At 27.8% G+C, this 26,364-nt stretch overlaps 1 protein-coding gene across 7 annotated transcripts in view; it reads right to left on the bottom strand.

Annotated features, from left to right (window-relative positions):
* The window catches only part of LOC129916809 (filamin-A), an 83,242-nt gene that overhangs the window by 4,107 nt on the left and 52,771 nt on the right, over window positions 1–26,364 (bottom strand). For 5 of the 7 annotated variants that reach the window (XM_055996959.1, XM_055996957.1, XM_055996958.1 and 2 more), the window contains 2 exons: window positions 14,975–15,061; window positions 14,789–14,897 (listed from right to left, as the gene is read on the bottom strand). In XM_055996959.1, the coding sequence (XP_055852934.1) occupies window positions 14,789–14,897; window positions 14,975–15,061 (196 nt within the window). Of the gene's footprint in view, window positions 1–7,870; window positions 8,118–14,788; window positions 14,898–14,974; window positions 15,062–22,876; window positions 23,202–26,364 lie in introns of those variants that run through there. The other 2 variants (XM_055996963.1, XM_055996964.1) reach the window with 2 other exon arrangements.

Genomic DNA, 26,364 nt, shown 5'->3' with positions numbered 1-26,364 from the left:
GTAAAATTTAAATTTATCTTTTCAAAACACATTGTCTAAATTAAAACAATATTTCTATTTAAAAAAAAAAAACAAAATATTTATTTGATAGAACCATTGTTTGAAGTCTTACAGAGTTGGTTCGGTAAAAATTGGCGCCTTGAGTCTAGTTTAAACCCAGGGTGCAAAATCAAAATTAGTTTTATTTTTGGGTTTTCGCTAATCTAAATCAGGTCTAAGGCAAAAAATAAAATTTAAACCTACATTGATTCAAAAAAAATAATTAAAACCTTAACTGGTTCAAGAAGTATAAAAAAAAATCGAAAAGATGAAATAAATGTTGAGTAACACCTGAAACAGAGAGTCAAAACTCGTTCTGTGAAGCTGTGAAGTGATAAAAATAATATCATTTCAATTTTCACAGCATTTTTTCATTTAATCACTTCATGGGTTTTCCCCTAAAGCGATTCTCAAACTCAATGTGATATCCTTGAAAAAGTTTGTACTAAAAAGTACAAAATGAAAAAATATGTCACTTTTATTTTTTTTTATTCAAAATTTGTTTTAATAAAATGTCAAGAAATTTTGAAAAATAATACCATCTGTGGATAAAAGAAAGGAATTTTTACCGATTTCCAAAAAGGAGGAGGTATTTAATTCGTTTTAATTTTTTTTTTTGTGTGTTTGTTACCTCATAACTTTGGACTGAGTGAACAAATTTTGATAATTCTTTTTGGATTGGATTGCTGGTGGCTGCAATGTGGTCCCATTTCAAATTCGTTGAGTTTTATAGGAATTATAAGAAAAACCATAAAACCCAGTTTTGATCCGTAGAAGTCGGTTTTGTTTTTTTGATAAAAATTACTACACAGGTCAACACGAAATTTGTGCTTGGGTTGTGACTATGAAATTATGATAGATATATTGATTCTCATCTGGAAAACATTTTTTTTTATTTTTTTAATTTGCTTTTGAAGTCAGCAGAGCAATTTTCAGTATTCAAGTAAATCTGTCTTTTACAAAAATTGTCGTGCGTAATTTTGGCAAGAACTCGAGAACGTCTTAGCCGATTTGGCTGATTTTTGTTTTGTTTTCTTCATTTTATTGCTGTTTTCATATTCATATTTAGAAAAAATCAAAAAAAATCAGGAAATTTAAGAAGAAAAAAGAAAAATTAAATCGAAATTTTCGTTTTATTCGAATTTTTGTCAGATGGGACCTTGAGGCATTATAAATATGATACCTTCTATTTTCAATATTTATGGTAAAAGTAATTCACTCCGTGGTTTTTTTTATTATACAAAAATAATTGCTTACAAAAATAACTGTATCCAAACAGTAGCCAAACTAGTTTATATTGAAATTCTTTATTTATTGAAAAATTAAATTTATTTGTTTGCATAGTATTTTTTTTTATTTTGTTGCATATGCATAGTGTCTAAAAAGTAATGGATCAAACAAAATGTGCTGATAGGCCAAATTTAGATTTTTCAGAAATTGGTAACTTGTTCATCCCAAATCCTTGAGGTTTTCGATTAAATATGCTGTTCTTGTGAAATTTCGAAAAATCCCTACTTTGCGACAGTATTTTGCTTCCTCTACCCATAATTGATTTTTGTTTTTTACGATTCTTTCACCAAAACATTGCCTTACAATAAGACAATAAGAAACAATTAATTAATAAAAATATTTTTTATTTCATACGCCATTTTTCTGCAAATTAATTAACAGTTCCAAGTTTCATAAAAACTCAATTTCTTACTTTTATTTCAGGACAACAAGACGAAAAAAATTTGTATCGTGTGATTCTTGGTTTTTTTTTTTTAATATGTCCCGGCATTGCAGTTTTCAAAAAAGTATAAAAGTTTCCAAAGTTGAAGTTAGATAAAAAAAATATTACAGTTTGAACTCAACAAAACGGGTTTTTTTAGATCAAAAAACCCTTGTATTCGTCATAACTTTTTTTTTATAATTTAAGTCGAATTAAGTGCTTAAGCAAAAAATGTAGAACTTTAAATTATCTACATTTTATACTTTAACAGTTTTTTTTGTACAATGCACGGTTCTTGCACTATAGCTTATAAAACTGGAGTTAGGCTCACAGGGTATGAAAATTGTATTTTTGCTTCCAACACTACAAAAGCAAATCTTAGAAAGGGAAAGGGTGATTAGCTATTGTTTTGGTTTACCATGAACCCAAAAAGTGCAAATTAAACCCAAGCACAATAAATATTTTTAATTTTGTCGACCTGTGTGTTATCATCTTAAAATTCAAAAAATATTAATGTTTTCAAGAGTAAAATCCGTGTTTTGTGTGTTTTTCCTTGGAAAAAAATAATTTTGTTTGTGATAAATATTTTATCATATGAAGATTTTTTGAAATTTTTTTCGCAAAACAAAAATCGAATTCGTTGTGAAGCTGTGAAAATTATTTTCATTTCAAAATATCATTGAACGAGAATTGACCCTCGGGTCCTTTTATATATGCAAAAAGGTAGTAAAAAAAAACATGGCCTGAACTCACTCAACATAGCCGCATACTTCTGGCTTACTCACAGGCAAAGGCAGTTTCTCATAGTAAGTATTCAGGCGCCCTTGTAAAACACCTTTATCGTCGTTAGAACAGCCGGCCGTAGTTAATACTACTCCCCCATAATTTGAATTGATTTGACACCCTTTTTTAGGGTAATAAATAAAATCAACAAACATTTTTCATTCGAGTTTGCTCTTTTGAAACTATAATTTTGCTTTTCTTGTATCTTTGCCAAAAATGAATCTTCTTCCTGTCCTAAGTACCGATACGTGCACACGACATAGTAAATTATGTCCATTATAAACTTTTTGATTTTACACCTCGTCAAACATTTATTTTACACATACTCGGTCCGTGAAATTTTGCATCATATAAAATAATGTCCACCGTCGCCGATTCATGCGGTATCTTTAACAGGTAGCTTCTATATGATGGCTAATCACCACTCTCTCACTCTCTGAAGTATCTATATCGACCCTAACAAATTTCCTTCGTTTAATTGGCAACTCTTGTCTAATATACATCATTAAATCTCATGGTATACCATCAAAGACCACGCAGCAAGAAGTGAAGTGACTATTTTCGTCCTGTTTCCGGTTTAGAAAAGGGGCAGTGTAGTAGTCAGCGAAAATGTGTTCCAAATGATTTATGATATTTTATAGATAAAATTTAATAAAAATTTACAAATCAGCCTCCTCCATGGCGGTTGCGTAAAGTCCGACGAAGAGATTCTTTTGGAAATTCTCAAAAAAAAAAAACGCATTTTCTTCATCAGTGAGGTTGAATATTATTTTTGGAATTACTTATAGAAACCATATGTGGTACATTGTAACGGTTGAGAGATATTAATTTATTGAATACTTCTTGACTTTCTGATATTTTGATATGATATTTGTTGAGTGTTTTGGATTTTTCTTTTATTTGATTTTATTGGTTTTATTGGGGAAGAGATTTTTTTTTTATCTTTTTCTTATGATTTGTTGAAGAATATGTGAAATATATGTACATAAAAAAAAACATTAAAAAATTAATTGAGGACTCATTTATTTTATAAATAAGGCAATATGTCAGAAGGTCATAATAGAAAAAAACACAAAAAATATGAAGGTATTTTTCGTAAAAGCCATTACAATAAACACTCCGAAAAGAATCAAAGAAGTTGTATTTAAAGAAATTGAAAAATAAACAAATTTGTCAGCAATTATTTAGTGTTAGTTAGAAATGAAATAATCAGCAAAGCACGAAGCCACATCTGATGCTGTAAAAGTAGTAGACATCAACATCGACCACTATTTAATCTGAATTTCATGGAATTGGAGAAGGCTTTTGATATGGTAAACAGCTACACAGTGAGCCTGAACATGTTTAAGGTTGACCTAAAATGACAACAAAAACTAAAGATGAGGCTTTGTTCCTGAAGGCCTCAGCAATAATAATCCGTTTTTACCAAAATCGGATTAGCTTCCTTTTTCGAGATACCCCCCGTAAACGTGTTTTTTTCGAGAAAAATTCATATCAACGCAATGCTCGAGTACGATAACTTAGTCGCCGAAAATTTAAAACGGTTTTTAGTAGAGGTATTCAATACAATCATTTTTTGTTTTGGGAGGGAGGGTCTATGTCCCCCCTTTAGGCGGGAGGGGCAATCAAAAAAATCAAACAAAAATTATTAAAAAACAATGGCAACACTTACAGTTATGAATGATACCTTTTTCAAAATCTAATTATACACTTAATTATAGTTTTTAAACCAAGTTATTTTAAACAGTTGCTTTCGAAATAATCGATTTCAAAGTCAACAATTGTGAAAAAGAAGTTTAAAAAAATACATTGAATACTATTTTTGTCAAGACTTTGGGTTTCATTACGGGATAAATTGATAAAGTAAACTACCTCAATAAATTCCTTATCAATTACTGAAAACCATATGTTTCTATGCCTTCTAGTTTTTGGGAAAATTGAAAAATAGGAAAACTACTCTCTTTATCTTATTTTTATTTTCTTCGTTATTTTGCTTTGCCATTATCAAAAATCAAAAAATTTAAAAAGTACTGTGCTTAATCTACTTCGATTCCATGAATTTGTTTTATTTCCATTTAAAATTGGATCTTAAAAATAAAATTTCTTAGTACCAGTGTGGTACCAGAACGCTCATTAGTGAGCCTGATAAAGAAAGTAGTTTTCCTATTTTTCAATTTTCTGCTTATTTGGTTGACATTTGATAGAATTCATTATAAATTTGAATAAACTGCATGCCCAGAAACAAAGATCAAATTTATATTTATGTTTGGATTCGTAACCAAAATCTGAGAACGTTTATTTTTTTGTTACATTTTTCCTTATTACATGTGATTTTTTAGTCGTTTCATTTTTCAGTGACATCGTAGGTATATTTTGTCTTTGTCGCATGTAGTATTGCCTTATTTGGAGCAATTAGTCAAGCTTCCAGAAAAATACACTGCTTGGTGCTGCGGATGTATTTTTTTTTTTAATTTTGCAGTGTCTCAATTATTTTGAACATTTAAGGTTCCAGCAAGATGGGGCCACGGTCGCGGGCGGCGACAGCGTTATATGGCGGTCTAGATCGTGCGATTTAATGTCTTAAAAGACCAAGGCAAGATACCACCTATAATAAAGCCGAATAAGTGACTCAAAATAGGATATTTGTACCATTTAGAACGAAGTATTTCCCAAATTTGTTTGTGATACACTGAGGGAAAAAATAAATTGAAGTTGAAACGTCGTTGTTTCAAAGATGAACTACTTTGATTTATGTGACTTTAAAGAGGGAAATCCCTCTGGAAGACAGCTTTTTCAATATTTTTTTTTTGGAAAACCGAAAGCATTTGTTGAAATTTTTAAAAGTAAATCATATTATTGACATTATGAAGTATTGATACAATTTGAAGTAAGAAAAAAACAAAATGGCGGTTCAACAGCTCTTTAAAGTTGGCGCCTCGCGTTTGCGCCGTGCAATGCCCTGGTCTAGAAAACTATTTATGATCAAAAAAGAATTATTTTCCAATAAAATATATTTATACGCATTGCATGAACCTAAATTTAGTAAAAAAAAATCTAAAATAAAAATTAGTGACCAAAAAAACGAAAAAACACAATATTTTTTATAAAGAAATTGTTAAAAAAAAAATTTATTATGATTATTTTATTAAACTTTTAGGTTCATGCAATGGCCAATTATTTAACGAGAAGTGTTACGTTGCACGGCGCGGAAAAAAACACGTTTCGAGAAAAATGCGTTTAAAGTTTTCGCACTGTGGTAGGTTCGGAGCGCATGGGATTCGGGACTATCTAGGGACTTTTGAGGCTTCATTTAAGGCTAAGACCACTGAAAATAGTTTCTTCGGTTGATAAATGAATTTATTAGACAAAAAAAAATAATTCTGAAATAAAGAATTTCAGGGGGATTTCTCTCCTTTTCCCTCAGTGTAGGTATATCCCACCAGGACCTTTTCAAAATTCTCATGTCCCCCTATCATTTTGATGTAATTCAAATATGATTCACTTTATTTTATTCCTTAAACAGTGTCTATGAAAAAGTTTTAAAGAAAACAAAAACTATAGATTCTCTTTAGATTAATATAATTGATAACAAATAATGTAGAGCAGAACCGAAGTTTCATGCCAAAAACGAAAACAACATTCGACTTAACGGACTTTACTTAAAGTAATTTAATTTATTTTGTGATTCAAGATTATTTTTTTGGATTTTGAGGTACAATAATTTTGCTAATAAGTAAATACTTATCATTCGGGTAATTAAGGAGATATGTATTTGGGATTTATTTCACATATGAGCACCCAATAAAAAGATTTCCCATTGAAGAATAGTCATTAGAAGATATCCGATATTTTAATTTTGACGTTTTTAGAATTTACGGAGCAACGAGAGTACGGATTTGCTAGTAATAAATGAATGCCAACTTTCATTGGTGAAAAATGTTGAAAAGAGTAGTTTTTTTTTGGAAATATTTCTCAATATTTCATTTTTGTTTGTACAAAATGAACGAAAATTTATTTCATGGCAGTGTTATTTTAATTATATTTAAACTCTGATAACACTGGTCGGCAAAAATAAAAAAAAAAGTCGGGAGCACGAGCTTTGTAAGTTGATTTTAATTTACTTTAGTGTGCTGAATTCAAAACTCTTTACAATTTTGTTCTATCATGTCTAGTTTTTGAGTAATACCCATCTCTATTTTCACTATTAAGTCTCAAAAACTAATTTTCAATGATGTTCTTTTTGATGTTTAGTCGAAAAAATACATTTTTCTTTAAAATGTTTTTTTAAATCCAAATCAGTCATAGCTTAACATAACTTTAGAATTCGTAACTCTAGTTTTTCGTAACTTCGTTTTCGCATAACTTTGACGGCCGTAACTCTGTCGCACGTAACTCTGTTATTCGTAACTCCGTTACCATTTCATATTGAAACTCTGATAACACTGGTCGGCAAAAATAAAAAAAAAAGTCGGGAGCACGAGCTTTGTAAGTTGATTTTAATTTACTTTAGTGTGCTGAATTCAAAACTCTTTACAATTTTGTTCTATCATGTCTAGTTTTTGAGTTATACCCATCTCTATTTTCACTACTTAGTCTCAAAAACTAATTTTCAAAGAAGTTCTTTTTGATGTTTAATCGAAAAAATACATTTTTCCTTAAAATGTTGCTTTTTAAAATCCAAATCAGAAGTAGAAAACTGGAATTTGGTAAAAAAAAACCGTTCATTATGATATGTACTAAGATTTTGAGATATCATAAATTTCTTTTTGCAATATAATTGAGAAAAAAAATGTATTTTGAAAAAAATGTAAATATTAAGGACGATAAAACATTTTTAATGCGTTTTGAAATTGCATTAGAAGAAAAAATTTTTTAACGGTAGTGTAATTTAAAGTCAAATGTACCCAAAAAACGCGTTTTTGACCTGTTAATATTTAAGTATTTCAAAAACGTGACGGGCATATCAGCAATTGCATATTCGGAACTTGGGCTATTAAATCACTTCCATAATGTTCTTAAACATTCTATGAGCTTGAAATCTTAGTAGTAACAAAGCAATTATTAAGAAATGATTTTCTTGTTTGTGATTTTGTTGTAGTACCTAAATCCTTACACAAAAAAATTTCTTCATCCGCTTTTGTTTTTCAAATTTTTCTCTTCGACTTAAAAATATTTTCCGCTAATTAAATTTAATAGTACAAATAAATTAAAAAGCACACCAACACAAGGAGATACCAGGTTTTTATTATTTAGGGATTATGTAACTTTTTTCATATTTTTATTTTCTTATATAAGATTTATTTTACTAAGAGTTAATATTGTTTTTTAAATTTTTACCTTGATGTGTTCTAATATAAAATGCTGTTTTAAAATTTAATGGTGTAAAATCCAAATCATCTAATTCTTCATTTTCTGGTACATATGTTTCATAAAAATAAATACACGTTTTTTCGTGACGATCAAATTCCGAAACTGTTATTTGTTTAAATTTATAATGGTAGAAATTTGAAAATTCTTCCCACGTTGCTTCTTTTGGTTTTTCTAAATTATGTGACCAATTGAAGAACATTTTTTTGCCCGTTTTTGTTCACAATTTTTGTAATAGTTTTTTATTTTTTTTTTTGTTTTAAGAAAGATTTGAAATATAAAACACTTAAAATTAGAAAATATATTTTTTTTGTTTAATAACTTTTTTAAGGATAAATATTTATGAGAAAAAAAAAAATATTGGAAAGTTTTTGTATTCAAAATCCTTCTAATATTTTTTTTAAATTCTTTTAAGTACGAATTCACACTAACGTTTATTTTAAATATAAAATTAAAAAATAAATAAAAAAAAAACGTCCGCGAGTCAACCGAGTTTTTTACTGTATCTTAATCCGCTTTAATAAATACTGAATCAAGTCCTGCCACCGTTCGTTTTCTTTTTTTTTTTTTAAAGGTAGTACCACGAATGTCTGCACGTATCCACGGACCGTTTTCAAATGAGCTTATATATTTCCAAAGATACACTAGGCCAATCACAGGTCCCTATAGCTCGAAATCGTATAGTCGTAACAGCGGCATCATAATCGCATCATAGAAAACCAAAAAGCAAAAATATGTATATCACATAAATTATATACCTATACGTTCCGAATTAATACATCCATGAAATAAAAAAATTATATACATAAATTTGGATTGAGAAGAAATTTTTAAAATTTCATTAAACTCAAAAAAAAAAAAAAAAAACAGAAAATCGGAAAAATGTTGTTTTCCTTTGCTGTTGTGACTTTTTACACTTTTAACACAAAAATACATATTTTTATTATAAATATAAATGCAAATATACATTTTTGGGAAATTGCGATGGTAGGCATAAAAAAGTGTCACCAGAAAAATGAATTCGATTTTCTCTATATAAATGCACACTAATATGTGTATGAGTATATCAGAGGAAAGGATATAATAAACGCGCTGCCAATTAGATGGAATAAAATTTATTATTTTGTAAGGTAAATTGGAAATTGAAAATCGGAAATATAAAATATTTCCTCACACATTCACTTGTAGTATGAACTTTGTAGTCAAAATTTTTAACTTTTTTTGACAGCTGGAATGTTCCTAATTTAGTTTTTCAAAATTTTCACTTTTAGACCAAGATCAAAAAAAAAAATAAAAACAGAAAAAAGAAATAAAAATAAAACAACCAATTAGTTTAAGAAAGAATTTCCCTATATCGTTCATAATAATAAATATGTTTTTAATAATGTTATAATTTAGGTTAATATGAATTTTTTAATATGTTTTTAGGGTATTTTTAGGCGAATCATCGAAAGATCCATTAAATAGTTGAGATTTTGTTTGTTTGTCTTTTCTTTGAGAGTGGGGAGCAAATGTGTTATTTAGCTTGTAGCCTTCTGGCGCATTATAAACCATTTTTATGATTTCTTTTGCTGACGTTCGAACTCATAATGATGACAAGGTATCATAATAATTTTTGTGATATGTCAGCTAGAAAGTATTGCAAATTGTCATAAAAAAGTCTGGTATTTCAAAATATTGTTTGTTTTTTTTTTAATAAGTTGCACGAGCGGACACTATGGCGTATACGTAATATAATAAAATATTAAAATGTTTTAAGGAATTTCAACTTTTAAAGAAGTAAGTTGTCATAGACGTAGTTGAAAATGTATATAAAAATCGAAAAATGAATTAACTAACACATGAAGGTTATAAAAATAAAGGGTACCGACAACTTTCTGCCCATACCAAACAGGTATACACGGAGAAAACAGACCACATAGAATTAAGCGGATCGCACCTTAATTTAACCGGATTTCTGTAGATATGGTTTTAACTGAGTTTAAGTGGAATCACCTTATTTTAAGCGGATATCACCTTATTTTAAGGTGGTGAAATTTAATGTGCGCATCATCTTATTTTATGGTGACACTTTTTTCTCCGTGTACCCTTGTAAAAATGCTCAGGTTGTAGAACCCAGAACTTCTAGCATGACACTCCTTGGCCCTAGATATTGCGCCTCGGGATACTATAGACAGTAAATGATATGATAAAAAAATGTTTTTTTTTGGACAGTAAATAAGTACTCGTATGTTTTTTACTTTTTATTTGTTATTTGGTCACTGTGGTGTATGCGTAACCTTTTTTATATTTAGTTTAAAAATTATCTATTCTTGAATATTTAAAAATCTGCGACTGTAATTTTGTTGTCTATGCTCTAAAATTTGCATAGGTTTGATTAGTTATGATAAGTTTTAAATTCTTTCAACACTACTGTCAAATGAGTGTCTAAATTACGAATTTTTTACACAATCATTAAAAAGCTAGATCATTCTCAATAACGACTACTTTTTTTTTAATTTTGGGAAATGGGTTTAATAAAAAAGAAAATAAATTTTTAGGTTAAAAGTAGAAAAATATTAAATATGATTCGTAATATTTAAACATTTTACCATTAGCTGATGAAAATAAAATAAGTACCACATTCTTGTACATAAATAAAAAAAAAAAAATAGTGCATAAATTTCGCGTCACCACGTAGACGCCCACTGTAATCACTTCTACGCAATCACTGCCTAATAACTTACTCTTAGAGGTCAAGTTTTTATGTGTTAAAGTTTTAAGTTAAAAGTTTGGTGATTTATTTTAAAAACACACAAAAAATGTATTTCTTAGAAATTTATTTTTTCAAACAAAAAATTTCAAATAATGTTAATATTATTTGGCATAGTAGTAGTAGTTTTAGAGCCGTTTTCTTCACTAAAAGTTGAAGTCAACTTGAGGATTTTTATTCTCAACTTGTGATTTTGTTTTTCTTCACTCAAAGTTGACAGTTCCAACTTTTGATTCTCAACTCTTGAGTTGGTCAACTTCTGGTTTGCTCAACTTCCGAAAATAGTATAAGTTGAGGGAGCAAACTTGAGAGTTTTCTGTGAAATGTCATATTTTGTTTCTTTTTTTGTATGCTAAATCTTGGCAAAAACTTATGGAAACATATTTTTAAATCGCAGAATATTATTATTCATTAAAAAAAACATTTTCCACCGATTTTGATTACATCCCGTCAGCATCGCTCTTGCGCGCACACACACACACTTTTACACAAAAAAAAATATTCCTTTGAAATTCATTTTTACAAAAAAGAAAACAAACCAAAATGCATTTAAAAAATTAATTTGACATTTTGACAAACAAAATTGCACCAAATATACAGAACTTCAATTTAAATGACATACTCGATTGCTTTTTAAATTTGAAACTGACAGTATTAGTATAAACTGTCACAAATATCCCAGGGATATTTTTCAAACTGGAAGTTGGCCAACTTCTGTATTTTAAAAGTGAAGAAAACCAAATGTTCAACTTTTGTTTCAACCTTCGAGTTGAAGTCAACTCTCAAGTTCGCCAACTCTCGAGTTTGCTTCAAGTTGAGCAATAGTGAAGAAAATGGCCCTTAATAAACCAATACAAAAAACTCCAATAAAAAAAATCAATAAAAAAAAATAAAATAGTATTTAACTTTTAGCCTAAATTTATAAGAAATTTGGTTGATATACTGTAAAAGCCGACATAACAGAAATTTGAGTTTTGTAAGAAAAACTAAAACTGCTGTTTTATTGAAGTTAAATTGAGTTTTGAAATGCCTCGAAAATGTAAAAACGGTTCTATCTTCGAAATATCATCGACGTTGAAGCTTTTACAAAATAGTTCACATGAATTTTTTATCAAAATCCTTGAGAAAATCGAACTTTTCTAAATTGAAATTGACAATTACTCCAAAATGCATTTTACCATTCTATTAAGTCGATTTATTTTGTAAACATTAAGAAAGGAAATTTCTTATCGATTACAAAGCTTTTAAAAACGATTTAAATAACTACTTTTATTTTAGTGGTTCTATTTTATTACCATAAAAAAACTGATACATATTATTTTACTTCGAGCAGTTTTTGACGAGAACAGGCTAGATTTCTTAAACTTTTTTTCATAATGATGAATTACAGTATTTAAAAGATATTCCACACCTACTTTTACCCTGTCACGCATTTGACATTATAAATATGAGTGTTAAAAAAAAACTAATTCAGTGACACATCAGCAAATAACTACAAAAAACACCCATTCATCATCTTTGTCTGAGCAGATTTGACCAGGAAGAATAATAATGTGTCAAAATTGTTGACATATCTTGTCTAAAATACATAAGTTTAACAAAAAAAAAAAAAAATACTCTTGTTTTTCATCATGTCAGTTGAATTGTCACCTAACATTTTCTAGCTCTTTCATAAATTTAAGCGAATATTAAAATAAAAATATAGGTACAGACACATGTATACATACATATGTATGTGTTTATATTGTAAACGTCTAGAGAGAGAAGAAAAAAAAAAATTATTGAAACTTTTCAAATGGATCATGCAATTCAAAAATCGATTTTCGGTCGACCAAAACGATTTTATTTGATTTTTGTTTTTGTGTTCAAATGTTTATAAGTGTGTTTGTTTGTATGTAAATTTATGTAAAATCATCAGACAGAAAATTTACAAATTAGTTATTTTCAAATAAAAATATTCCAGATACACTCATAAGCACATAAAATAGTGCAAAACTGCAAACTTATATATTTTTTGATTAATATACTTTGCAAAACTGACAAATTGACATTTATTTCCACTCAAGCATGACGTGGAGGAGGATAAAATATTCAAAAATTGATTCATAAAGTTGCGTTTTCTAAAAAAAAATCCACACTAACAGAAAAATAAAATAAAAATATTTTTATATAAGAAACAAAAAAAAAAAAAACAAATATTAAAAATTTATATCAAGCAAGTGCGCCTGCAACCTGTCGATCAAAGCCAATGAACTGTCAAAATCTAAAATTTTTAAGTATTTTATAAGAATATTAAGAGCTTCAGAGTACATAATTAAGATTGAAAATATATTTGCGTAAAGATAGTTTTTTTTTTTTGTTGTTGTTATTATTATTACAAATATATTGGAATGAACCAATTAAATATTATTTATTTAATAAGGTAAAATATCTTTTATTTTCAATTTAATCCGAATGTTAAGTGTTCGAAAATTTATTTATAATGACAGGTGAATTATTTCGGTTTTTCTATTTTCTTGTCAAATAATTTTGTTTTTATACACGCATGTATTATTAATTTTTTGTTTTGTATTCACTAAGCAAAAATCCAGCAAGTCTATTTTCTCTTATTCATACATAATCTGCTTGCTATATCAGAAATTTTATAAAATTTTTATTTTATTTAAAAATTAATTTTTAAAATTAAAAATATTTAATTATTAAAAGTTTATGAAACTTAAATGCATTACTAACAAAATTAAAATTAACTGAAAAAAAAAATTTGTTTGAAAAAAATATGCATTTTTTAGTTCATTTATATTAATTTTGTATTTAATGTATAAAAGAAGGACTTCTATTCCGTTAGACTTCAAAGTCCAGTAAACTTAAATTAAACATAGAATTCAAGAAAACAAAACTTACTGGGAATTATTTTACCTATTTTTCAATAAAATTGAGAAATGCTTTCGAACATTTTGAAACTATAAAAAAAAACGATTTTAAATCAAATAAGCTTTCGAGCGCTTACGTGAAAAAAATTTGCTTTGCGTTGCATAATTCACATGCGGCTATTATGAAACAAGCTCTTTTCACAAACTTATCCTTTTTGAAACAAGTGATTTTTTAATTCAAAATTTATATTTTTGAAAATTTTTCTTAGTTTTTAGTTCAATGGTGTTTTTATTTTTACCAACGTTGTCAAGAAATTAATTTTTAATGTTCAGGTGATAAGTCGTCGAAAACGGTTCTATGGCAGGTACCGTTAATTTTTATTTTTTTAATGAAAATCGTTAGAGCTGTTTAAAAAAAAAAAATCTTTTTCATTTTTTGTCATATGGATTAAATGTTTTATCAAAACAAAAATTCAATTTCTTCTCTAAGTAAACACTCAAAATCCTTAGTTGCCAAGTTTGAAGCAACTAGCTTCAGTGGTTTAAGCTGTAGCTTGAGATAGAAACAGATACACAGACGGGCATAATCGCGAGAGCAAATATTTTTTTTCCAGTTCTAAGGTATTTTGCAGAAGAATGGATTGACAGAGTTTCGAAATACCTAAAGGCTAAAATATTTTAAATTTACCGAATTGTGAAAAAGAGAATTCTGAATTTACAGAATTTAACAAAAGATTAAGTGCTAAATGAAAATGTTCGGATTTTGTTTTTATTTTAATTTAATTAAGTACAATTGGTACCAGCGGTATTTTTCCTGTACATACATATTTTGGATTTACAAGTTCAAATTTAAAAACAAAAGAAATTTTCATTTGCATTATTAAAAGTTCGTCGAACTTCATTGAGAAATAATATTATGTTTCGCATTTCATTCAAAATAATTTATTTTTCAAAAATATTATTGTTTTTTTCGGATGTTATTTTTAAATACATAGGTACACGAAAATATCATTTGCGGTTGACATTTATCAAATTCAACAAAAACACAACAATATCAAAATCAAAAATGCATGTGACAATTCACATGACATTTTATGCATCTCTCTTTTACGTTTCTTTTTTATTTTAAATTATTTATATTCTTAATTATTTTATTTTTAAAAACAAGATACTTAAATTTGTTTTTATTTGAGGTTTAATGAATCACCATTTAAATATTCAATATATTTTATATGTTTTGTTTTTCATTTCGAAATAAAAACTCACCCATGACGTTTCCTCCAGTACTTGGCAAAGGTAATTTCTCTAAAGTGACTGTGCGGTATGTGATTTCAGATTTTCCGTTCACTAAAGTGTGTTGCTCCTTAATAATTTGCTAGAATTTTAATAAAAAAAATTTGTTTTTCAAAAATACTTATTTTATATGGAAAAATGAATAAGCATATTAATTACCTCAGCAGTTGTTACAGATTTTTGTACAACTGTGTGTGATTGTTCGAGATATGATGATTTATGGTATTCTTCAACACTTTCAACAGCCTGCAAAAAAATAATAATAAAACAAAAATATTTTAAAAATTATTTCTTAGAAAAAATAATTAGCATTCCAATAATTTCATAATCAATTTTTAATGTGGAACACATCAATACTACTAAACGCACATACATTTTGGTAATGAAATTTTCAAAATACATAGTGTTAAATGATTTATTACCAAATTAAACATTTGTTTTATATTGAAAAAAAAAGCATAATTTTGAGCGATAATGATTGAGTGTTAATTCAATCACAAATATTCGTAAATCGGTCAATATGTTGGCCATAAATAAATCGATGAATTATATTTTTGGAAAACTTTTCCTGTACATAAAAGATAATCATTCATATTGATTTTTTACAATTTTTTTTTTATAAAAGTTTATGATGAAATTAGATTTTGTTGGGAAGATTCTATCACATTACCATTGTTTGAAGAACAATTGTAGAAAAGGACCAAGATTCGTAATCCTGATCCTCTGTTGTCAACTCTATTTTTTATAATCAATGTTATCACAAGTAGGTCGAATTGACCGAGGAAAAAAGAAATACATTTCCTTACGTTTCTGCTTGAACCTCGTAAGTACATTTTTTTTAAAAGATTTATTTTTCTGTTAAACATTGCTCTAAAACTTACAGAAAGAATAGATACAAAGGTTTAAGTGTAGAAACAACTCAATCAATATGTCATAAACATAACTTGATTTCCCTTTGTTCAATTCATATTTTTAACTTTGAGAAAAATGTATATTTATTTTAAAAACTGAGCAAAATTTGCTGTGTAGATACGTGGTTCAGGCAGAAACGGGGCGATTTGTGCTTCTTTAAATTCTACTTTAAAGACTGCCCCAAAAATATTTTTTTTTTTGAAAAAATAAAAATATTTAATATAAACTGCACGACTTTGAGAGTTAAGGCTTTTTATGTAAATATTCAATTATGGTATGGTATTAATTTTGTAAGAAATGTAAAAAAAATATAAAAAATTGTTTTCAAAATTACAAAAACACATTTTTAAATTGTTTTAACTTCCAAAGTTGCCATTTGTAATTTTTTAATTTTTTATTAATAACACGGTGTAACACTCAAAATATACGCGGGCGGAGACCTATCAGGTTTTGTAGAGCTAGTCGCACTGAATACGAAACGGTATTTCAAAATCCCCTTACACCCCCAAAATCTGGAGTTACGTCCAAAAAACGGTTTTTTGGACCTTCACCCATTGAAAAAATTCTAGCTTCGACAATTTTTTACCCATTTTTTTACAGTTTCTGATAGAAGATAAATATAAAAAAATTTTAAAACTCATTTTATACTATTTTTGTCCAGACAGAAAACTGCCTCAATTGATTCCTTATCGAACCGTGAAAACTATATGTTTCTATGTCTTCTAGTTTATGAGAAAATTGAAAAATAAAAACAAATTAAATGTAATAAATGAAGGTAATAAAAAGATCTACAACTTTTACTTTAAATTAATTTTCAAAAAAGCTCAAATAAAAGAGATATGACGAAAATATGGTTTAAAAAAAAAACCACCCTAACTGTTAAACCGAAGGTATAATCGAAAAAAGTAATTTAACATATATTGTAGTAAATTAAATTATCTTCAAGTTTGCAATACATTTTTTTTCTGTAGATTCAAAAATACGTGAGTTATGTAAAAAATTGCAATTTTTATTAAAAAAAACAAAATGGCGGAAAAATGACTCTAGATGCGATTGTGCAAAATGTGGTTTTCGACGCGGGTCTTGATACTCTTTCGAGTCCTGAAGTCAAAATATTTTATAAATTTTTTCCCAGACCCCCATATAATAAAATCTAACTTTCCTGATTCCTATTATGCGTGTCTGGCAAGGTGTTAGGCCCATCCGATGGGTCTGGCAGCTTACAAAAATTATTTAATTAGTTCCCTGAGTATCATATATAAAAATCAGCCTTGAGAAAATAAGAAAAGTAACTACGTATTTTTCGTACCTTTAGCACCTGTTATTGGTAAAATGGCCGTCGGCACAAGATAGCCAGTATCCATACACTAATAGTATGTCCTAGCACTACGTAATTCCATAAATTTTTTTCTTGAGAAAATAAGTAATGTCTGGCGGCCCTGGGATCTTGGACTAAGGGTTGGTAAAACACTTTTTGCACCGTTGCGTTATATGAAACATAACTGCTGCTTATTTGGCAACAAGACATATTTTATGTGGTCGTGCTAACCAAGTTCATTATTTTTACAAGTAGGTACATCAAGTACTGACAGCTTTTCGTTAACCGTTTTGCATGTAGCATCCATGGATATTGGCAATGGTAGCAGTACATTGAATTTGCACGACAAAAGACATAGGCAACAACTTTCATATAAAAATGCTACCAAAATCAGAATACCGAAAGATCTGAAAATCAATTTTTAATGTAACGAAAAAAACAAATTTATCAATACAAGTGGACTTATTTCACGAAAGTCTTACTAAACTGTTTGAAATAACTTTTGACAAAAGATATCATTAGGGATTCTTTCTTTAAGGAACAATTTTCAGGTGTTGGCAAAATTATCAGTAAAATTGTTTTATTAAAAAATAGGTCTGGTGGACTTAACACATGGTGATCTACAACCGGGTCAACTAGGTTACTGGGTTATGCCGACTTTTCACGAGTCGATTTTAGCCGCACGGCTAAGGTGGACTAGGATTCCTCTATGAGAATTGTCCGTCTAGTAACATGTATAACCATTTATTTTTGACTTTTTGGTCTCTGAATACCTACATATGTACTAAGAAATGAAACAATTTTCAATTTTGGCTTAAACACTTTACAAACAAAAATATTTAATATTTATTTTGTATTTTTATCGTGTGCAAAAAATTGCATTTAAAATTTGACAAAATATATAATTTCAATCTTACATAATTTGCTCTCTTTTGTTGTTGTTGTTGTTTTTCTTTATTTTATAAATCAAATTAATTTTATTTCTTAATTGCCAATAAATCAATTGATTTTTTTTTCTTTTATTGGAACGAAAAAAATAATTTTTTTCTTTGCTCGTAGTATTTTTCTACAATAAAATGCTTGGGTGACTTTTAATTAAGTCAACAAAAATCCAAAAATAATACGAAACTGTTGAATCTCTTTTATAATATTTAGGACATTGCAAAGTAGGTGCTATGTATTTGGTCTTCATATACAGAATTTTATTTGTTCGACCTCGTTTTCCAAATGTTCAGCATAAATAAAATCTTTTAAAATGCAACATGCTGTTTAATAATAAAAAGAAGTGCCATACAAAAATATACCTACATTGAAAAAATAATAATGATACAATTTTCCATAAAAATAAAATGTGTGTTTATTATTATTTACACGCATACGATACATTTATCGATGATGTTTTTATTAATAAAAAAGGAAATTAAGAACGAAACACTTATCTGGAAGCAAATGAAGCCACATCGAAATTATTGTTCTTTCACCTTAAATCATCAAAAATGCACTTGTGGCTGTTTAATGACTTTAATAATTTTTTTTAACAATATTTATTAAAAAAAAAAAAATAGGTCAGGAAATGTTTATTGTTTTCATTATAAAAATCATTGCATATCTTAAAAAATTACTACGTAGTATCGCTCGGAGTCATTTACCCGTAATCTGTGTTTATAAACTTGCCAAATCAATTATCATTTAACATATGGTTTGCACCATGCATACAATTAGTGTTGATTTGGTTGTCAGATTTCGTTAAGCATGAGATTAGTTTCACTAGAGGAATTACAAAAATGCAAGTACTGCTGCCAGATGGTCAAATAAATAAATCGACCCACATAGAAACTTTCAAACTCATAAAAGAATGAAAAATATAGAACAAGAAGTCATGGCAATGAGATGTTTTGTGTTTGCAGGCTATATTATGAGCAATTGTGGGCTTTGCTGTAATAACCATGAAGCTTTTATTTTTAATAACTGTGATATCAAGCTAAATTACATAAAAAAGATCGTAAATAGGAACAAAATAAAATCAAATAAAATGTTCTCAAAAGAATACTCATACACCATAGTGACCGCATACAAACATATATATGGAATGTTGTGAGCAATTTTAAGGATGTTCAAATGGTAATTGGAAGCTACTGAGTAACAACTTCTTACAGAATGCAAATTAAATCGTCTAAGTCACTAAAAAATGAGTAATGATGTACAGTTTGCTTAAATTTACAATATTTTACTATAGTAAATATTTTTCTCAAGTCTTATTGTGTCGGAGTGGTTTTTAAGAATTTTTAAGAAATACAAACCTTTTTCATATGGAACATATTTGATAGGTATTGCAAAAAAAAAAGGTAAAAAATAGAATATGTAGAATATTCAGAGTTAAAATTATGTGCAAAAAGATAAATTTTGCAGCTGAAAAAAGGTTGTTGATACAATAGTTTAATTGGAATCTGTTGCTTGTAGTAATATAATAAATAATTAAGGGATTTTAAAAATTTGTTTCAAATTTTCTAAAATATTAAGATTATTGAAGAGAATTAAAAAAAAAAATAATTGGTGCACATATTAATTTTTATTGGAAAAAGTCTCAATTCTATGTTAGAGTATTTAAATTGAGAATTTCGTATAAGAAATTGTGACTCTGCTTATTCTTTGAAACCTGAAATCCTTAAAACATCGCTGCAAATAAAATCTACACATTTTTTTTCAAATATTTATAAAATAAACATTGGTGGAAGTCATTCTTCAAAGGAAAAAGAAAAAAAAAGTTTAGTTCAAAAAGAAGTACAAAATTATTTGATTTTGATGGGATAAAGAATCATTGACTTTCCTGAATAAAATAATTACTACTGATTTGAACTTAAGCCTAGTACGCTGCTGAAGCGAAACGAAAAAAATTTAAGTCTCCAAAGTAAACAGCGAACATGTTAACGAAAAAATACCATCGAATATTATAGCAAAGCAAAAATAATAAAAATACAAATAAGAAAATTCACGAAAAAAACATCAGAAAATAAGTCTTAAAGCAAAAACAAAACAAATTTAATTTCGTTCAAGATTTCGTTAACGAAATTTTGTATGGAAAATTTCGTTTCGCATCAGCTTAAATGTTTTAAATAATTTCAAACTATTGAATTTCACACAAAGAATTCATCCGAAAAATGATTGAGGTATGAAACATTTATCAGGTATTTTAAATAATTTTCTTTATCAATAAATTAAGCTAAGGGATTCAGCAAATTTTGAGATTTTGAGATTTTAATGCTGTTTAATTAAAACTCATACGAGATACGACCCATAAGTTGAGATAGTTAGAATGGGTAAAAAACGAAAGCTATTATTAATTTAAGAATGCAAAGTGTTAAAAGGAAATATTTACATTCTCATTTTAAGAATAAAATGTTGAACCAACTTATTACTTTTAAAACCAAAAGTGTCAATAGTAAAATTGTTGTAGTAACAAAATGTTTTTGAAGCAAGAATTGAAGTCTTAAATTATTCAAGCATTGTTGAATGAACACAAATTTTGTTTTTTTCTCTGAGTGTAAGGACGGATAAAACTTGTATTTAGATTGAAAACTTTGATTTTTTTCAACTATTAACAACATAATGAACTTTCTAAAAAGAATAGAATATTTGTGTGGATCAGAATCAAAACCCATTTTATCCACTTTTTTTGATTTCGAGTAAATCGAGAAAAACTTGTATCTCGTAAACGAAACATTTTTTAGAACTTTTTAAATGCAGGATTATTAGGATTCCCTACAGTTTAAGTCCAGAAATCGTGATCTGAGGGTTTTAGTTTCAGAGTTATACCCAAAACAAATATGGATAGAATGGATTTTGAAAATCACCTCTGAATTTCAGACCAAAATAAGAAAATATGGCATTCAAAAAAACTCAATCAAAAACGAGAAAACTTTATTTCCTTTTTTTTAACTACGCCTACTTTCTTGAACAAATAAATTCAAACCTAAATGCCGAAATTTTTTTTTTCAAAAATCCGTATAAATTTTCGGATATTCCCATCTAATCTCATCCCATGGATAAAATGCTTTTTGAATTTCAAATTTATTTTAGAAATAATATTTTGAATGGATATAATGGATTTTGATGCGAATAAAATTGTTTGGATATAATGGGTTTTGAAACAAAAACTCAAGTGGATAAAATGGGTTTTGAAAATAACCTCTAACTTTGTGGTCTGATTTCTACGCCAAAAAATGTAGTTAGAGACTCAAACTTGGGCGCAACGTATGTATTTGAATAATAGAAACAAAACCTCATACCTAAGTCATTTTTTTTTTTAAAGTGGATATAATGGGTTTTGATTCTGATCCACACATTTGATTCTGTTTCTTAACAAGAATTAGTGCTCTTTTTGGGGATTTTTTTTTTTTTATTGAAAAGTGGAAGCAAAAATCTTCTTAAGTATGTTATAAGGCATGGTATTTAAGTTGAACTACAAAACAATCAGACAAAAAAAATCTTACACGCAGCATAACTCAAGCTGTTTTGAATATTTTCGCTTCAAATTTGGTACAAATCTTTAAAACAGTATTTTACACAGAAATACATAAGTATGGATTTTTTTATTTAGTTTTAACTAAAACAAGATTATCTTACTTATCTTACAATGTGAGTACAAATTTTAATTGTAGAGACACCATTTTGTAAAATTTGTGTTGTGTTTTTTTGTGTAATTTAACTTCTTATAACCGTTTTTGCTCCAAAATTTGATTTTTTAGTCTTAAATAATATTTTTGTTAGAAAAAATTTGAATTTTAATCTTAATTCACTGAAACATAGTAAAAAATATTTTCTGCAACAGAAAACAAAATATACTTTTGTGAAAGAATTTTTGAAGCTAAATTGAATTTTGAAATGAAAAGTACATTATTTTGTCAAGTTTTATTTTATATGATTGTAAAATGAGAATTATTGTTTTTGGCCATATTTGGGATAATTTTAGATGATATGAATTATGCAAAATTTGCTTTGGAAATTATTAAAAAAAAGGCATTTATATATCAAAATTCTTGAAAACACATTTTTATAAGTTTTAAAACACGTATACAAAGCAACAGATTTTAGTTTAGATACATTTACGAGCCGTTAAAAACTAACGACAAAAAATGATACATGGCATTTGAGTTTTTAATTTAAGGTGTCCTTCAATTATCCTTCAATTTCAAATTACACAATAAACCAAATGCAATTTTTACAACAATTTACATCTAGAAAATTCAGTAATGCAAATCGATAAGATGCAAAATTTATTATACTCGAAAACTGTAAATTTCTAAAATTCCATATAAATTACTCAGCTTGTTTTTGATTTCTTTAATTTTGTACGTGCTTTTTCACACATTTGCTCGTAAAGTGCTACGTGATGAAATGACCTCTACCATTACTGTTTTTTTGTCTTCAATTAATTAAAATATTTATATTTTTAGTTTTAGAAACACGCATTTTAGATCAAATATTTGAAAAAAATCTATTTAACATAATTGAATTCTATGTCCAAATAAATTTTCAAATACTTTGTTTTGAAAAAAATGCTTAAAACATAAATTCCATCTTGATTAAAATGAGTATTTCAATAAGAATGCATAGAAAATAATCTATTTTTGGGGACACACCGTTCCGGTGACATATTTCCGTTTTTTTTTTGCTGCTTTCGTTCAAAATTTCAAATGCAAATAAAATTATTTGTCTGTTGCTTGAATCCGCCCCCAAATAAACACCAATACTTACAAACACGTATAATTTTGATTTAAATTAATTTATTTATTAATAATTTTTTTTTCGTTTAGAAAAAAATCAATTCGCACCTTTGAAAAACTATAACACAAATGTTGAAAGAACACACTTTAATAATGTTTATGCTTTTTGACACTACAAAAATATAGAATATTTGACACTCTTATTCACTTTCTAAAATCCGTTGGGCAAGATGCGCTAAGGTAATTCCAGTTATTCTTAACACTTGCACTTGAAGGAGACACTTAAGTTTTCGAAAATTATAGGTACCTCTGTGAACAGAAAAGTTTTTGAAAAATCTTTTATAGTTTTTTGAGATTCGCAACAATCGAGGTATTGTAGTCAATGGTAGACAAAAGGCAACTTTTGACTGACTGATTTGAATCGGTGTTCTGAATCTGATGGTAGTGTTTCCGTCTGTTTTTGAATTTTTTTTTGAGGAGTTTCTATAAAACGGACGATGAACAAAATAAATTACTTGAGCAATATAACTGTATATCTATCTACAAATATAAAATTGTGGATATATAATTTAGCAAGTGTGTTTTTAGTTTGTATTTTGTCTGATGTTGGTTTTGTGTTGCCTGAGAGTGTTATTTGGGGAGGAGAAATTAGGCAAATAATCATTTGAATTTTTCGAATGTGAATGTGTTGGTGTGTGTTTATGTGCGGGTGTGTTTTCTTTCTATAGAGGCTTGGATCGTTTTTGATTTCTGTTTTTTTTTTTATCTCTAGAATCTAATTAAAAATAATTATTTAGGATGTGTTTCATATTGGCTCCTTCTGGGATGTTTTCTTTTTTTTTCACTGATGTTTTTGTGGTTTACTTTGAAAAGTAAAAGTGTTTACTTGAAGAACAATGAGCACTTTGTGGGTGGGAAATCGTTAAAAAAAATCTTTTTATGTGACATTGAGATTGTGCTTTTTTATAAATACAATTTTTAAAGAATATTTTATAATTTTTCCACTCAAATAGATATACTTTTTTACAATTTCACAATAAAACGTGAAAATGAAAAGGTGTTAAGTGAGATTTTTTTTATATTGGAATGCGTTTTAAGTTTTAAGTTAAAAATACTTTAAAATCTATTTTCCTTTGTAAGATTGAGACTCTTAGTGTTTTACTTTTATAAAAAAAAACCTTATAGCGACCGAATTTTGATGGTTGAAGCTGAGGCGGTGTCCTATTCAAGGTTAACCCACTATGCCATTTGTTAATCGAAGATAAATCATTTAATTCAGCAAAGGGTTTCTAATAATTGTGTTGGAAATCATCAGTATTTAGATGAATTGATTCCTAAAATTGCAGATGATGGTAGGTTTGTAATATATAAGGAGGCGAAAAGGAGTGGGACCTAGGACTGAGCCCTGAGGAACACCTTGAACCAGTGTAGTTAAGCATTTATCACCGACCATCACTCTTTGATAAATATCCATTAAAGAACTGGCAATGAAATTTTAAGTCTTTTTACTGAAACCCAAATAACATCGAAGCCAATGAATAAAATGTTTAAGAATATCGAAGCTTTTTAAGGAGTCAAGAAGGAACAATTTTGTAATGCGCTTTTGGTCGAATCGTTGTCTAGTTTCATCCAGAATTTATACTATGTAGCAATGGAACAACTATGATCAGGACAGACGACCAACTTAAGTCGACTTAGTAGCGAATTAAGAAATATGATTTTGTATTTTTGTATTTTTTTTTTGTAAGAGGATTTTTGAAATAATTATAAGAGACTGGATAAGTTTTACTCAATAAAATTTTTAGAATTTTTACTAGTCCAGTCAAATTAGTAAATGAAATTGCCTTTTTTGCGGAATGTGTTCGGGTGTATGTCCTTATCTTATCATTAAAATCAATTTGGTGGGATGTTATGCTGGATCAACACGTTCAACATAAGTAAGTTCCAAATCAACATGCTGAATAGTTAAACTTTTTCAAATTATTCTTACTGATATTCAAGCTAACACATTATTGGAAACATTTAACAATTCAATTCAATGTTTCGATTGTATGTTGAATAGTGAGAGTGGTCCACGCTTGTATGGGAAAAATAAAATTTTCAAATAAACGTAGGGCCACAAAAAAAAATATTTTTTTTTTTTTTAATTTTAAGTTAAAAATTGCTTGAAAGTTGTGGTTGTTATACTTATTCTGAAAAAATATCGAAATAATAATTTTTGGGGGCCACTTCCAAGTAAATTTCGTCAACAGGTGGTACACAGACTTTTTATTTGCACATTTTGCTTATTATTTATTAATATTAATTATTTCTCACTTTAAAACCTAAAAATTGCACTGTTACTAGCACCCTCTTGCGGTTAAGATAGTGAATTGAAATTTCACAACGTTAATGTTGTAGATAAGTGGAACAAATTTAGGGGGTGGCCCGACCGAAAATCGAAAAAAATATTTTTTGGACCACACTAATTTATTGTTGATCGATCTAGTGCGAACCCAGATTTAGGATGTCGTCCGTCGAGATCAGTCGCCATCTTGAAAAGAGGTTTATAGTTTTTATTTAATAGCTCCTTTTGTACGCATTTCAACCAAAAATAACCAAGGGCATACTTATTAACAATAAAATTATCTAAAAAAATGTTGTATGAACATAATTTATTTTTATTATTTGCATTTTTTTTTAAATTGGTTAGAGCTATAATAGAATTTATATGCTTTGGAGAATTGTAAGGCCAAGAATAATCGAAATTGAAGAAGTAGGTATTTCCTTAAAAAAAATTAATAATATTAACCACAAAAAAAAATTATCATGTACATTAGGGTGTGTCAAAAAAAAATCGAAATTCGTTTTTTTGATTTGAGCTCTTTATCTTAATGGGAAGGTCCTCCGCTTTTCAATTTTCCATTTTTACATCAAGCTTCTACTAAAAAAAAATATTTTTTTTTAATAATTGAATTTTTAGCCAATTTTTCTTACATATTCTTGTAGAAAATTGAACGCTCTACAAAAAAGGTCAAATACACTTTTTTGAATTATCTAACCGTTTAGTAGATATTTGAGGGCCAAAAATCAAGAAAATCTTTAAAAATTCGTTTTTTGTTCTTAATTTTGTAACAAATTGAAAAATTATAATAATCAAACGAGCATGACATATTCTTGTAGGAAACAGATTGCTCCACAAAAATGGTCTTATTAACTTTTTTTTATTAATCTAAGCATTTGAAAGATATTCGAGGTCAAAGTTAAACAAAAATATAAAAACTTTTTTTACTTTTCAAAATTTTCTAATTCACTGAAAAGTCATTATTATTAAATTAGTAAGATGGATTATTGAAAGGGCTTAAATGTTCTACAAAAAAGTCTTGGGCATCAAATTGGTTGCTTTAACCGTTTAGAAGATATTCGCATCCAAACCAATGCCCACTGATTTCAATAGTTTTCTTATGGTCCCTATGCATTGCGACTTGGATGCGAATATCTTCTAAACGGTTGAAGCAACCAATTTGAGGCCGAGGACTTTTTTGTAGAACATTTAAGCTCCTACAGTAATCCATCTTACTAATTTAATAATAATGACTTTTCAGTGAATTAGAAAA

Source organism: Episyrphus balteatus, chromosome 3, assembly GCF_945859705.1.
Source record: "Episyrphus balteatus chromosome 3, idEpiBalt1.1, whole genome shotgun sequence".
Taxonomy (NCBI): Eukaryota; Metazoa; Arthropoda; class Insecta; order Diptera; family Syrphidae; genus Episyrphus; species Episyrphus balteatus.
Note: the sequence above shows the minus strand (reverse complement) of the source record. Positions and strands in the feature narration are given on the sequence as shown.